This window comes from Pholcus phalangioides, unplaced genomic scaffold, assembly GCF_987345545.1.
Source record: "Pholcus phalangioides strain wild (caught in Gottingen) unplaced genomic scaffold, Ppha-v1.0 ptg000010l_1, whole genome shotgun sequence".
NCBI lineage: Eukaryota > Metazoa > Arthropoda > Arachnida > Araneae > Pholcidae > Pholcus > Pholcus phalangioides.
The window spans coordinates 14929894-14945640 of record NW_028301603.1 but is presented as its reverse complement, the minus strand read 5'-3'; the positions used below and the strand labels follow the sequence as shown (position 1 = coordinate 14945640).

Genomic DNA, 15747 nt, shown 5'->3' with positions numbered 1-15747 from the left:
GCCAATATTTCAGTTCAAAAGCATTATTTACATTTCATTGTGTAGCCTAGCCGTAAGCTGAAGGGTTACCATTTGTTGTGGCTTGGTTTTTCTATGGTTGATATCGACTAAGTGTAAAGCAAAGCGCTTGGTGTAAAGTAGCATGTCTATTGAAATTGAATCAGCTGAGTTAGTTGGATCTTTCAATCATTTTTTTCAGTTTATTTATACAATTTCTATCAAATATCATTTTCCTCTTTGATTTTTAATTCCTCTAGTTGATGCTAATTTTACTTGTAAATATGTAAGATTATCTACAATTTTTATGGTATTAGTACAGTAAAACCCCTCTTAACGGACACCTCTCGCCTAGAATTCCATATCGGGGTTGCGCCAAATTTGGCGATTTCCAATTCCGCCAAAGTTTTTCCTTTTTGGCGACAAAAGTTTTTTTTACTCGCCAAACATCTTCAACATATATGAAAATCAAGATGGCCGACAAAAAAAAAAAATTGGCATCCTTTTTTTGGCAAGCTAGAACATCGTGAGGAGTTAAATCTAGAACCAATGAAGAAAGTATTGGCTACAGGATTCACACACCGATCCATTACATTTGGGCTTTTGAGTTCCTATTCTGGCAAATCCAATGCCAGCCGAGTTTTTTGGTGTGATTGCTGTTTGAACCCATGCTATTACAACGAGGTACCGTGCCAAATTATGTCAAAAACTGAGGTTTTCTTGGTCTGACTGAAGAATACTCATCTATAAAAAAAAATGAATTTATAAATATTCCCAAGCAAAGGCTGCATGATGACGAATTGGGCATCGGCTCAATAAAATTTCAATGATGACGAACACGTTATAACGAGATTAAAGATGCTGGTGACAGTAAGAAATGTAAATGACCCAAAAATAGATAAGGATAGCATGTTAGCTTGAAAAACATTACTGTCACCAATGAAAATTTTTGAAAGATCGATAGGGCCAAGATAATCAGTTGACAACATAAAATAATTGCCACATTTGGTGCAAACCCGTTTATGGAATCTTAGCTCTCAGATGCTGCCACTCTTTTTTTACGTCCAAATAATAGTTTCTTCTTGTACAATAAATAATGCATTTCAAACCCCTGCTTAACGGTCACCCCCTCTTTTAACAGACAATTTTTGTTTGTCCCATCTGTGTCTGCAAAAGAGGGGTTTTACTGTACATCTTTTCAGAAATCAATATTATTCTATGATTCAATAGTTTTAAAATATTATTTTCTTCCTAGCGTTATTCGTCTCATTCAGCAGTATTTAAAAGAAAATAATCTCTTGAGGACTCTTCAAACATTACAAGTAAGCAGTCGTTAGATTGATTTTCTACTTCACTCCTATAGTATTTGATTAAAGTGTCAGTTATAATACACTCATGCGGCATCACTCATAATTTAGTGATATATATACACAGTAGACGCTCAGTTACTAGACATCCCAAAAATATCGACAAACACGTCAACTTAAGTGGATCTCAAGTTAGCAGAGTTTCACTTTCAATTTTTGTCTGATCGCTTTTGTATACGTAATTATACACATTCGAACGATTTAATTAAATAAAATGCTAAGGCAAGAGAGTTAGGCCAAAACTGAAAAAAAATAAACCTGTCTCATTACAATTCAACACATTTGCATCTTTATACACTTCTATCATTGGTTTGAGAATATCATTCTTAAATTTTTCCACAGTTTCTTGACATGCAGATATGCTGTTTCCACAAACTTTATTAAAAACAATATCTTATGGCATTCTTTGAATCGGGTCAACCATCCACTGCTTGCAGTGAAATCACCGTGATTGAGATGTTTTGTTTTGTGAATTTCTTTCTTTCTCTTGAATTATTGGTCCTGATAATGGGATTGAGCGAGATTGAACAGATTTGAATCACAAAAGAGTTGCTTTTTCTACATCACTGAAGTCTGATTTCTTATGCGTTTTCTGCTTGGTTCATAAGATTCAAATGCTGACAAAATTTTTTCCCTATTTCTACCAAATGTTGAAATGGTGTTCCGTGCAACTCCATATTCTTTTGCAAGTTCACTCTGAGTTTTTCCCTGATTCTAGTTCTTCAAAATTTTAACTTTTGATTTTAAAGTTAAAGTATGAAGTTGGCGTGTAGCCATTGCATTCACGACCGTCGATACTCATGATAAAATCCAAATGATATATTCATCGTCTAACCACAGGCTTTGGCACTTTTTCTTTTACTTCTTTTCCAAGAAATCATTCCATGAACACCACTTTCTAAAACTGAGTTCTGTCAAAAACATTCTCCGCAACAGACAATATCGAAACTCCCAATCCACACTTTTTTGACCACGAAAAGAATGAAAGACCTTTTCTATAAATGCCACTAAAATGATAAGCCGGCCAAGAGGTTTCAAACATTCATTGGTCACAAGCATGTCCCCCCCCCCCCCCGATATTGGTCAGGTTGTACCATTCTGTTGTATATTATTTATTTATCCATTGTTGTGCCTTCTGATTTGTTGTTATCACTTTTATGTCCTGATCAGTCTATTATTTAAAAGAGAGTCCGGGTTTTATTATACAGAGAATATTTATTTACAACAGGAAGGACTGTTGTTAATCTGGGTTTCAACCCGCAAATGCACAGTGATAATCGGCTAAATACGATTTTCTGAGGTTATCCAATTTTGAGTTGAGACTGTCCCTTTGAATAAAACTCTGTTGGCACAACGATCGCACAGACCTACAACACAAATATGTATACATCAGATTTCAAAGACACTCACAACTCTTGACACACAAGCACACTGTTACGTTTCACCAATACAAATCTGAAATAGCTCCCATATTCAGGTATGCAATGTTATTCCCCCTTAAATGGTGGTAGGTTGGAGTGGTGGACCATCAGGGAGGGAAAAGAAAATCATTCCACCAAGAAATTGCTTCACAATTATTTATATCTTGGCGTCTTGGAATCATTTGCTTTAAATTTATTCAGAAGATATTATTGAAAGAGCTAAGGTTTTCTGAAATGGGGAATCGATCAGAAGAGAATTTATAGATTGATTTATTAGTAAATATATAATGTGCTTAACTTAATTTTGTTTGTTTTAGTTATTACGTGTCAAATTCCATGTGCTAAATTCTCAGTGTTAATGGGTTTCTTTGCAATCTTTCTCTATTACAGTTTAATCCCATTATAACGAACTCCAAGAGACTGGAGAAATCACTTCGTTATAAAGGAGTTCTAGGATTTTGCATTGCTCCTATGTAAACTTATCTGGGGAATTAGAAAAGTGTTTGTTAAAATGAGATTTTCGCTATAACAGTATTCGTTAAAACAGGATTCGACTGTAGTAGACAACGAGAGTGTAAAAGAACATAGCTAGTAATATTAATATTAATAGCTTGTAAATTAAACCTTTTTTTCAATGAGCCTTTGGATTGAACATGTTTTTAGAAACAAATTATTTGATTCACACACAGGGATACACCATGAATGAATGAACGCCAGAACTTTGCCACTGGACTTATCCCGTTGCCGAGATCTCTTCCAGCCCAGCTTCGTGGCAGAGTCTGGAACACTTTATTTTGTGTCAAAAAAAAACAAAAAAACATACAAACTTTTTTACAACATATACAGGGATACACCAGTGAATGATGGGGTATTTTCCATCTTTAGTCCAGAAAATGGAAGACATATGACAGCATGAACACAAGTGCAACTCAACAATGTAAATACCTTAGGGCCACACATACACTCAGAACACACGTTCTGGCATGTTCCAATTTGTTAGAAATTCTGTAGAAGAATGTGTATGAGGTGCATTTATGGTTAAGTAGTAGTAAATGATTCAGGGGGGAGGGGGGGGAAAGGCATATTTTAATTTTTTCGAGAGTGACCCACTTTCAATGGACCCAGATTTTGCCTAAAGTACAACATCATCTCTGCTACTATACTCCAGTTATTTTTATTTTTAAACTGATCTTCTTTTCTGTATTTTTCATTTTAAAAAGGAGGAAACTTCTGTGTCATTGAACACAGTGGACAGCATTGACAGTTTCACACAGGACATAAACAATGGACATTGGGACACTGTGTTGAAAGTTGTGCAGTCTTTGAAGTTGCCGGATAAGAAACTGATTGATCTATATGAACAAGTAAATTCATTTTACTTTGTTTTTCTATACTATAAAAACTATATTTAAAAATAAATTTATGAAAGGAGGATGAATAACCCTAAAAGATGTTGTGACTCATGTATGAGTTTTTTTGATTTGTCGCAAAAATGAAGTAGAATCATGAACCAGTTTTTGAGTATAATTCCTGGGATAAGAACACTGTACAATAGAATTGTCGTAAATGGACAATATTCTGTAAAAAATTTTGATAAGCTGAGAATTGGCTAGGTGTCCCTTTTCATCATATTGAAATCTGATAGCCATAGTACACTGCTCAAAACAATTAGTGGAGCAAGCAAAAAAGTGAAGGAAACCGTGCGAGACAGCCACATATTGGCATACAATGGATAATACACACGTATCAATGTGCAATACAGAAAAAAGACGTAAAAAAATTTGGAATTAAGCTTTAATTCTTTGAAAATATGGAAAAAACATGAAAAATAATTTCAGTGAAGAACGCGCTCCCACTAATGAGAATGGAAGCCCTATTCCTTAGGATAATAATAGCCTTTCTTTATACACTGCTCAAAACAATTAGGGGAGCAAGCAAAAAAGTGAATAAAACCGTGCGAGACAGCCACGTATTGGCATACAATGGGTAGTACACACGTATCAATGCGCAATACAGAAAAAAGACGTAAAAAAATTTGGAATTAAGCTTTAATTCTTTGAAAATATGGAAAAAACATGAAAAATAATTTCAGTGAAGAACGCGCTCCCACTAATGAGAATGGAAGCCCTATTCCTTAGGATAATAATAGCCTTTCTTTATACACTGCTCAAAACAATTAGGGGAGCAAGCAAAAAAGTGAATAAAACCGTGCGAGACAGCCACGTATTGGCATACAATGGGTAGTACACGCGTATCAATGCGCAATACAGAAAAAAGACGTAAAAAAATTTGGAATTAAGCTTTAATTCTTTGAAAATATGGAAAAAACATGAAAAGATGATTTAGGGCAACAATTTGGTTTCATGTAAACGATAAAAAAAAGTACTGTTTAGACATGATGCATGAGTTTTAATAGGGCGTGTGGTCTCCTCGAACAGCTAAGACTGCTGCACACCTGTTTGCCATGGATGTGATGAGGTTATCGATCAGACTTTGGGGAATACTGTTCCACTCCTCAAGAAGTGCAATCTGCAAGTCTCGGACAGTAACAGGCGACCTTGGTCGCGCAGCAATGCGTCGTCCGAGCATGTCCCAAACATGCTCGATTGGATTCAGGTCAGGAGAGCACGCTGGCCATTCCATACGCTGTATTGTTTCAGCTTCAAGCATGTTCTCCACCAGACGAGCTCTATGCGGTCGGGCATTATCATCCTGGAAAACAAAGGAATCTCCAATGGCTCCAGCGTAAGGGATGACATGAGGTCGCAGTATCTCGTCTGCATACCTTCGGGCCATCAAAGTGCCATTCCGAATGATATGCAGGTCCGTACGTCCGCCTATTCTGATTCCATCCAACCAGCTCGTCTGTATTGTGACCTTTCACGAACGAATGCGGGGTTATTTCGAGTGCCCCTGTCCCTCCATACCAGAACACGTCGAGTGTCACACTTCAGACTGAATCGGGACTCGTCTGTAAACAGCACTTGGCTCCATTCATGTTGCTCCCAATCTCGATGTTCAGCAGCCCATCTTCTTCGGGCCGCACGGTGGCGTGGGGTCCACAGAATGCAGACCATTGGCCTACGTGCATAGAGCCCTCCCTCATGAAGCCGATTACGTACTGTTTGGCTGGACACCCTTCGTCCTGTTGCCAAGAGCAACCGTCTTTGCAGCTGCGTAGCATTCTCTGTTCTGTTTCGACGGGCTGTTAACCGTATATACTGGTCATCAGTTGCTGTAGTGGCGCGTGGCCGACCTTGCCCTGGTCGACGTCTAACATTTCCTGTTTCTTGGAATCGATTCCACAGCCTTGCAACAACACTTCTGGCGACTCCAACAGCGTCCGCGACATCCCGAAGTCACCTTGTCTCAAAAAAAAATACTGCACAATCAAATTTCACAGTTACGGCAGTAAAACAGACGTTTCTGCAACACCCCGATTTCTGCCCTTATCTCATTTTTCTGGTTTTTGACGCCATGAACTTTGATTTGCATATGAAGTTTTCTTCTTCCGTTTCCTGCTAGGCTTTAAATTATGGATGATTCATTTTATTTTACTTATCGGTATACATCTTTGCGTAATTTTGTTAAAACCATGTGCTCCCCCTAATTGTTTTGAGCAGTGTATATCCATGTAATAATTATAATACCTTTCAGTAAACATGTATATATGTTTTGAGTCTTATACTAAAATAAACTTATTTCGCGTGTTCAATGGCTCTGCATAAATGTAACGTGTCTCTTAAAATGAGAATTTGTCTATCGTTTCCACTCAGGTGGTGTTAGAGCTCATAGAGCTGCGAGAGTTGGGTGCCGCTCGTTCACTTCTCCGACAGACTGATCCCATGATTAAACTTAAGCAGCAAGAAGCTGAGAGATTTGTACATCTAGAGAATTTACTGACCCGATCCTATTTTGATCCGAGAGAAGTAAGTAAACCTCAATTCTAATATTCTTTGTTCTAGCATTCCATTATTTTGCCCGTAACTAACTGACAGAAGTGAAATACATAATGTGTATTGCTTTAGCTCTTTTCACTTTATAATTCAGCTCTTCTCGATATCCTAGGCATATCCAGATGGCAGCAGCAAAGAGCGTAGGAGAGCTGTCATAGCACAAGCTTTGGGAGGAGAAGTCAGCGTCGTGCCTCCATCTCGTCTCTTAGCTCTGTTGGCCCAAGCTTTGAAATGGCAACAGCACCAGGGACTTTTACCACCAGGTAAGGAAAAAAAACTTCCAGATTCTTAGTTCTAATCCCCCCCCCCCCCGTAATTTTCGGACCGAATTCCCATCCAAATTTATGGTGATATTAAATAGCACCTTGATCGTCATTAAAAGAGACAAGTTTATTTTTCTATTTTTCTGCTACAGTAGATCCTGCTTCATGTAATGTGATAATAAGCAGGCAGTAACTATTCAAAGATATTTTCAACATGTTTTAAAAGACAAGTGGATTTTTTCCTTCTTTCACTGGTTTATGCATTTCTACCCTAAATGGGGAGCCGTCTTTATTATGGTGAAAAATCACGAACAAAATGTTTTGACCGTGATGTTCTCAAGATGGCTCTCTATTATAAAATTCATTTGTCTTTAAAACGTATTAAAAATATCTTTGAATGAAAACCAGGCAAAGTTTTGTTTTTGGGTAATATGAACTGTATGAATTTTTATTTAGGACGGCAAATAAGTTATACAAAGATATTATTGAAAGAGCTAAGGTTTTCTGAAATGGAAAATTGATCAGATGAGAATTTATAGATTGATTTATTAGTAAATATATAATGTGCTCAACACTTAATTTTATTTGTTTTAGATTTATTAAGTGTCAAATTCCATGTGCTAAATTCTCAGTGTTAATGGGTTTCTTTGCAAGCTTTCTCTACTGGAGTAGACAATGAGAGTGTAAAAGAACATAGTTATAAGCTGGTAAATTAAACCTTTTTTCAATGAACAAACAAATGATTGAACATGTTTTTGGAAACAAATTATTTGATTCACAGGGATACACCAGTGAATGATGGGTGGGGGAAGGGGGGCATACTTTAATTTTTTGGAGAGAGACCCACTTTTTCACTCTCAAAGGATCCAGGTAAATTAGAGTACAACGAAAAAATTTCCATTTTTGGTTTGCTTACAGTCAGTTTCTTCAAATGAGATCCTTAATGAAAGCTTCATACTCCTATTGTTCTTTTTTTTTTTTTGTAAAGTCGTTTGACATGTGCCTGGCACCATTTTGGAGTGTCTCCGATGCCTCCTGCATTCTGGCATTGATCAAAGGTTTCTCATCAACATTAACCAAGGCCATCCTGCTCGGAATCGTTTTTTGTCTTATCATTAGGGATACATAATTTTCGTATTCATGAAATAGATGTGACAAATGTGAAAGTTGCCATTTTTAATGAATAAATTGCAAAAATTTTATTTGTACCACTTTTCTGTGAAATCTTAAAAATTTACACTTTTTGGAGCAAAAATGGGTTGTAATTTTGCTGAGCACAATTCTAAAACTTTCAACTAAGTACTGCATTGTAATCAAACTATTAAAAAAATGTTTCATTAGTTTAGTTCAGTTTTGCGAGTGAATGCAAAGTTTTTGGTTTGAAAAATATTTTTGCGGATGAATGAAAAATTTTCATTTGGATTTTTTTGGGAGTGAATGCAATTTTTTTTTTGTGAATGAATGCAAAATTGTTAGCTTGAAGTTTTTTTTATTTCTGCAAATTAATACAAAATTTCTGATTTTTTGTAAAAAAATTATTTAATTTGCATATCCCTACTCATCACTTAATTTACATATCCCTACTCATCACTTAATTTACATATCCCTACTCATCACTTAATTTACATATCCCTACTCATCACTTAATTTACATATCCCTACTCATCACTTAATTTACATATCCCTACTCATCACTTAATTTACATATCCCTACTCATCACTTAATTTACATATCCCTACTCATCACTTAATTCATAATCTTTCTCTTGCAAATGTTGTCTTCTGTAACTGTCCTAATACGTGGAATTGATAATTGATTTCCACCCATTGCTCAAAATGTTCAGCATCCATATATCAATATTATTATTGTTTCTAATGCTATTAAATGTTTTTTTTCACAGGAACAACTATCGATCTTTTCCGAGGTAAAGCTGCCATCAAAGAGCAGGAAGAAGAAAAATATCCTACCCAACTGTCGAAGCAGATCAAATTCGGTGCCAAGGCTCACGTGGAATGTGCTAGATTTTCGCCTGATGGCCAGTATCTGATTACTGGTTCTGTAGATGGTTTCATAGAAGTATGGAATTTTACAACCGGGAAGATAAGGAAAGATTTGAAGTATCAAGCTCAGGTTAGACTTATTCATATATATTAAGATTTTTTCCCCTCGATCATAGGTTTACCAGGCCCAGTTTAAAGTGTTACGTGAAAAATTACAAACATTAAATTTCTCAAATAACACAGAAAAGAAATTCAATGATGCAACTGCACTGTATTAAAATTTTCCCTGTCTGTGTTAATACTATGGTTCTGAATGATGTTAGATGGCATGAACTATACTAAGGTTGACAAGCAAAATAATATGCACAAGAGGTAGAGAAGAGGGCAGAAACTCCCGGAGTTTAGCCGAAGTAGTAGTAGTTTGATTATGAAGCTGACATTGAATTTAGTATTTCTCCTCGAGAGAGTTAGAAAACATTACTTCCATTTGTCATTTTTTTGTTACTGTCACACCACTATAGGTGTTCGCAAGATTCTCTAAAGGAAGGATAGAGTTATTTTTTTACTGCAAAAAAAAAACAAAAAAAAACAAAAAAAAACCACTAAAATCGCCAGTGCACACCACTGTCATCTTCTGCTATCAGGGACTTTAAATCCAAAAATGACTGAATGCATATTCTATCAATTTCTGAACGTTAAAAAATAAGTTGCAACACATCCTGAAAGGAGAAAATATTTTCACAGGCATCAAGTCTTCCAGATTTTCTGAGAAGTTCCATAATTTTAACTTCCTGGACTGCAGAGTAGTTGTTAAATTTCTCAAAAATTGACTGTAATTGTGAAAAAATTTGTGATTTTGGGTGGAAAATAATTGGTAAAGAATATTTCTCCAGGAAGAAAACTCTTTTGCTTCCATCCTCCATTATATAATAGTTGTGAAGTATATCCTGCTTTGTTGATGGTTTATCCCAATGGCGATGGCTACTTTCAGTAAGATAATGTGTCCTGCCATAGTGTTGGTGTTGTACAAAATTAGTTTGAGGAACATTAAGGAAGGTTTACTTTATTTATGTGGCCCCACAATCCAAAAGTTATGTGGAATGAATGATGTTGAAAGATCCACAATCATCCAATCTCACGCTGTTATCTGTAAAAGAAATCTATCAAAAATCAATGGGAAAAATAAACAGAAGAGATGGAGTAACTTGAATCGATATCTTTCAACAAAACATTATTCATACTAGTTATGAATTTTTATAGGTCTATGCTATATGAGTAATTTTTATTATATTAAAGGACAACTTCATGATGATGGATGATGCTGTTCTCTGCCTTTGCTTCAGCAGAGATTCAGAAATGCTTTCCTCTGGTGGACAAGATGGTAAAATAAAGGTATGTATAAAAATCTTTTGATAAATGCTCACTGACCACTATGTGCCTCGATTTATCTTTCAAAAGCAAAAGTGTCTATTCAGGCTTGTCTAGTCATTTATGAATGCTACAAATCTTATAAATAATTTACTGCAGTAAAACCTGTCTTCAACAGAATCGCAAGGGGACTCCTTCCATTGAACACAACACTTTCTGCTTAATAAAGGTTAGATTGCCACACAATGTAAAATTATGTAACAATCTTGTATGCAATTGAAATAAAATAACAATAAATATTGTAATTTTTAAAAAAATTGATAAAGTAATATGCATTATTTCACTCTATAATCATACTAAATACAGTCAACGCTCATTATTCCATTGAAAATAGACATTATATCGACAGAAAAACATATATAAGAGTTGTTATATGAAATAATTTGGGATTTATCCCACGTGTCGTTACAACAAACTTCAACTGTATTTAGGTTTTGACAGCATCTGCGTTAAATTTCACCCTACGCTGTTCTAAAAAGACTACATTTATGTTCTTTTTGACTTTCTTTAAAACTTTTAATAAGGGTGGTAATATCTATCATTTCAGGTTCAGTTTGTACTTCGCCATCTATGTTTATGTACTCTTTGTGACCAGGGCTGTAATTAAGGCTTATGTAGAACTCACATTGGCAAGCAGATATTGGGGGAAAGAATTCAGTAGAACACTTTAACATTTGGCCAGTTGATCGTAAAACAATCAAAGTGTTTGTGTAGAATTTTCCATTAACAGGGTATAATTTTCTGTTTCAGCGTTAGTCAGGTTCTGTTTAATCGAGGTTTTTTAAGTGTGTATTTTGGCATTGAAATAACTGGACCGGGATTTCTTTTCATTGAAGACAGGTTTTTGCTTAATACAGGTTCCACTGTACTAAATGGAATGGGGGGGGGGAAGCTTTTTCTCTTAATAAGTCCTTAAAAAAGTCCTATAAAGTTCAGTTCTTGAGTAATTTTTTACATTCTTCTGATGATTTACTAAGGTATGGAAGATTCAAACAGGTCAATGTTTGAGAAGATATGAACGTGCACACTCAAAAGGAATCACCTGCGTGCAGTTTTCCAAAGACAGCAGTCAGTTGTTGAGCGCATCTTTTGATCATACAATCAGGTATGTGAATATTTTTAATATTAGCTGCTGATTTGAATTTTTATGTAATGGGAAAGCTTATTTACCACTTTTTGTCTCATTTCGCAGAGTGCACGGTTTGAAATCTGGAAAGCTGCTGAAAGAGTTCCGTGGCCATACCTCTTTTGTCAATGAAGCTATATTCACACCAGATGGCCATCACATCCTCAGCGCCAGTTCTGATGGTGCCGTCAAGCTGTGGAATATAAAAAGCACAGAGTGTGTGAACTCTTTCAAGTCTCTTGGGGGCACAAGTGGCATTGATATTACTGTTAACAGTGTTCATGCTCTCCCTAAAAATACCGAACACTTTGTGGTTTGCAACAGGTCCAACACCGTTTCTATTCTAAACATGCAAGGACAGGTAATTTATTTATTTTATCATTCTTTTGTAAATGATTCACTGATCTTTTTTGACTTGTGGACTGTATGTTGCCCAGGATTATTTTCAGTGGTCATGTAAGAGTAATTACAGAAAAGGTCTGTCATATATACAGATGAATGTGGCTAATTTGAACTTGGTTAATTTAAATTTTAGGAATTCCCCTATAGAATTTAATGCCACAATTGCCTGTTTAATTCAATCTTTTTTCCTCGTGTTTTGGATAATTCAAAGTTTGATTCAGAAAAATTTTGATCTTCCTTTTCTTTATTTTGTTCTGATTGCTTCCAGAATATAACATGTACACAACGCTGAAAAAATTACAGAGACAACATAATTTTAACTTTTTTGTTGCGGCTCAAAGCAAAAAGTAAACAATGTTTTCATTTTCTGTTTCACACAATAGCTTTTGTCTTTTCATTGGCGTATGTGAATGTATATACAAAAGCTACTACTCAGGAAATACGAAAGTTTTCGTGTGTGTGTGAATGGCAAAATTTCTACAAATAACAAAATATTTAAAAGCTGAAACCCCAGTCACTAGTCTGGTGAAATGTGTTAGAGATTCATGTTTCTCTAAGGTTATTGTCCGTTTATTTTGGAATATCTATGTAGCTAAGCAACTTTTTCATGTAGAACCAAGGTTCATGGCTTGCAAGGAGTAATTATCTCACATATCTGACCCGAGGACTGAAAAGGTTATGCAGCCCTGTTTTAGACAGCAGCGGGATTCAAATACAGTCGAATACCGTTATAGCAAAAATCTCGTTTTAGCAAACATTTTTCTAATCCACCAGATAAATTTACATAGGAACAATGCAAAAACCTGAAGTTCCTTTATAACGAAATTTCGTTATAACAAAGTGATTTCTCCAGACTCTTGGAGCTCGTTATAACGGGATCCGACTGTAATTTAACAACCGGTTTGATGCGAACTGGTTTTGACCTGCAAACGTATTGGGTGGCTGCCTAGGCACCTACCTTAGAGAGAATCCTGTTCTTAGATGTTATCAACATTCAGTTCTCTGAACTCAACAAGAAATTATGGAATTGGTTTTTCAGAATCAGTTCCTAAATTCTTGATTTTAGAAACGATTATTACTTTTTCCAGATAGCCCTCGTACGTATTCTTTTAGGCTATTTATTGGTTTTTATAAATTTTTATGTCGAAAACTGCATTTTTTTTAAACTTTTCAATTTCTTGATTAGATTGTGAGAAGCTTCTCCAGCGGTAAAAGAGAAGGCGGTGACTTCGTTTGCTGTACCGTTTCCCCCCGTGGCGAGTGGATATATTGTGTCGGCGAAGATTTTGTTCTCTATTGCTTTTCCATTACAACAGGAAAACTGGAAAGAATGTTGACTGTATGTATTTTTTTTTTCTACAATATACGTAGTACCCAGACTTGCATCAGCCCACATTTGCTTAAATTTGTTTTTGTTTCAATTAGACGAACTTATAGCAAATCTTGAAGTCAGTATGATGTAAATTTATCTTTGTATATCACTAGGCAATGCTACCAAAATCACATTTCATTTGATGAAACTGATGATCTTGAAGTAAAACACAATTCCTTTTCAAATGTCTCTTGACAGGTTCACGAAAAAGATGTCATCGGTATTGCTCATCACCCTCATCAAAATCTCATTGCTACGTACAGTGAAGATGGTCTCATGAAATTGTGGAAGCCATAGTCTGTATACGCTATATCATTTTCAGGTGAACTGATAGACGCACGTGTCTTTGAATTCCATGAGGAGCAGCCCTTGCTGCAGATACAGACAGGTGATTTGCATAATGTACATTTTTTTTCATAATAAACCAACATTGAACAAAAGTGTATTTGGCTGTTCTGAAATCATTGGTTTGAAATGAATTGTCATGCTGTACAGTGTACATGATTTTATGTTTAATGCAATTAAGTTAGACATTATAAAATTGATATTGAAATGTGTCCTACATTTTTATACATGCATTTCCTTTTCCCGAAATAAATTTTTTAAACGTGCAGTACATAACAAACATTGATAAAGTACTGGCGCCTGTACTTATAGAGGTCATTCAAGTATTATGTCAGCATTGATGGGGGTGGTTTCAGGTTTCCTGACTTTTGATGACAGGAGGGGGAGGGTTTGAATGCTGCTTATGCCATAACCACATAAATAGAGACCACATAAAGTTTTCTTCAGAAATTTTTTTTCTTATATAAAAAAATGTTTTTGATAGAGTCATGTGCTCCAGCATACGTCTCTGATCCCAATTGGAGGTAAGGGTTTGCAGAGCTGACAAAATTTTGCTACCAGGGAGAAGTCAAAAATGGCTAAAAATCTGACAATACTTGAGCGGCCCCTTAGGGTTCAGAATATATGAATGAGGGCGAATTTTTAAATAAAAAGGGTGTTTTCAATGGTAGGAGAGAGGAAGTGAGCATCTGTAAAACTCTGGCCTACACTTCTGTCAGACAGTCCAGTCTACTGAATTTTTTATTTAATAAATGGCAAGGCTATCATTTGAATTATCTTTAGTCAGTGCCGTCTTAATGCATGGGCACCTCAAGAAAAGAGGGCCTCATAAAAATGGGAACTAATTGAAATTTTCAAGAATTTTCCAGGTAGGGCCTCAGAAAAATCAATTGATCCAGGACGTTCTTAAGACGGCCGCGTCTTTAGGTCAGATTTTGTCTCATTTCGGAGCGCTTCCAAAGCTCTGTGAAGTGTGGGGAAACTTATTTCTCACCAAACCTGTATTTTACGAACAAACATCACAAGTAAAAGAAGAATAAGACACACTTAGAAACGTAGAATATTGATGGAATTGCCTTTCTTTATAACTAGACCACATTCTATATAAAAAATGTTTTTTTTTAACGATACAAATATAAACTACAAGCAGGTAATAAATATTAAAATATGTTTCAATATGGACAACCATATAAAAAACACACAACAGAGAAAAAAAAATATTGAGATACACATAATATTTCTCCCCCTTTTTTTACTTCCCTTTTCGTTAATACTTCCAATGCTAATAATTACTCGAGCGACAAATCGAATGACACTTGTGCAAAAAAAAAGTCTTGTTCGGACTAGAGCTTCCTAAAGACCGTAGGAACTCGGGGACTTGTCACACATAAAAAAAGAGGGAAGAAAATTACTTCTATTTCCGAAACGAACTGAGCAATATGCGCACACCTGATACTTGAACTTCATAATCATATATAAACACTGAACGAAGAAAAAAAAAAAAGATTCGTAAATGATGTAAAAATTTGAAAATTGCATAATATCTTGGCATTTATATCCAAAGTGGAATGTTTTGTTGGGCGTCTTTGAGCAATTTTTACAAATTGAGGGTATATGAATTAATACTCAAACACCTTAATCGCTTTCGTTTACTCACGCTAGATGATTTTATTCTTGAAAGAATTTTTAAAAACACTGCATCATTCAAAAAAATGGTGCTCATTTGAGCCCCGCTTTGAAATTATATGCTGCTGTGTATATGCCTAACCTACGTAAAATTTATCTAGATGTCTTATTCTCGAGAACGGAGCCTTTCGTGTGTTTATAGAATTTTATCCAGTTAACCGAGACGTATACCTTCCATTGGCTCAATACAATGTATAATGGTAGAAGAAAATATTTTTACACAATATTTACCGTTAACACTTAAACTGTTCTTGTGGAAATTCAGCAGATTTGTGACCTACTCGCTGAACTGGTGATATCATTGCTTTATTGAGATGAAACTCTTGAGGTGACTATAGATGGCATGTGAATATATATCAGGGCTGGATAAATCCCCTTCACCA

At 35.5% G+C, this 15747-nt stretch overlaps 1 protein-coding gene across 1 annotated transcript; it reads left to right on the top strand.

The window, feature by feature from the left end:
- The first annotated feature begins 36 nt into the window (after positions 1–36).
- On the top strand, positions 37–13778 carry Smu1 (Smu1 spliceosomal factor). Its single transcript, XM_089237699.1, has 11 exons — positions 37–168; positions 1253–1319; positions 4006–4149; positions 6562–6714; positions 6854–7004; positions 8906–9135; positions 10302–10397; positions 11411–11538; positions 11626–11920; positions 13148–13300; positions 13532–13778. Exons 1-11 carry the CDS (start codon positions 143–145, stop codon positions 13628–13630), a joined length of 1542 nt encoding a protein of 513 aa, XP_089093825.1. The 5' UTR covers positions 37–142; the 3' UTR covers positions 13631–13778.
- The last annotated feature ends 1969 nt before the right edge of the window (positions 13779–15747 follow it).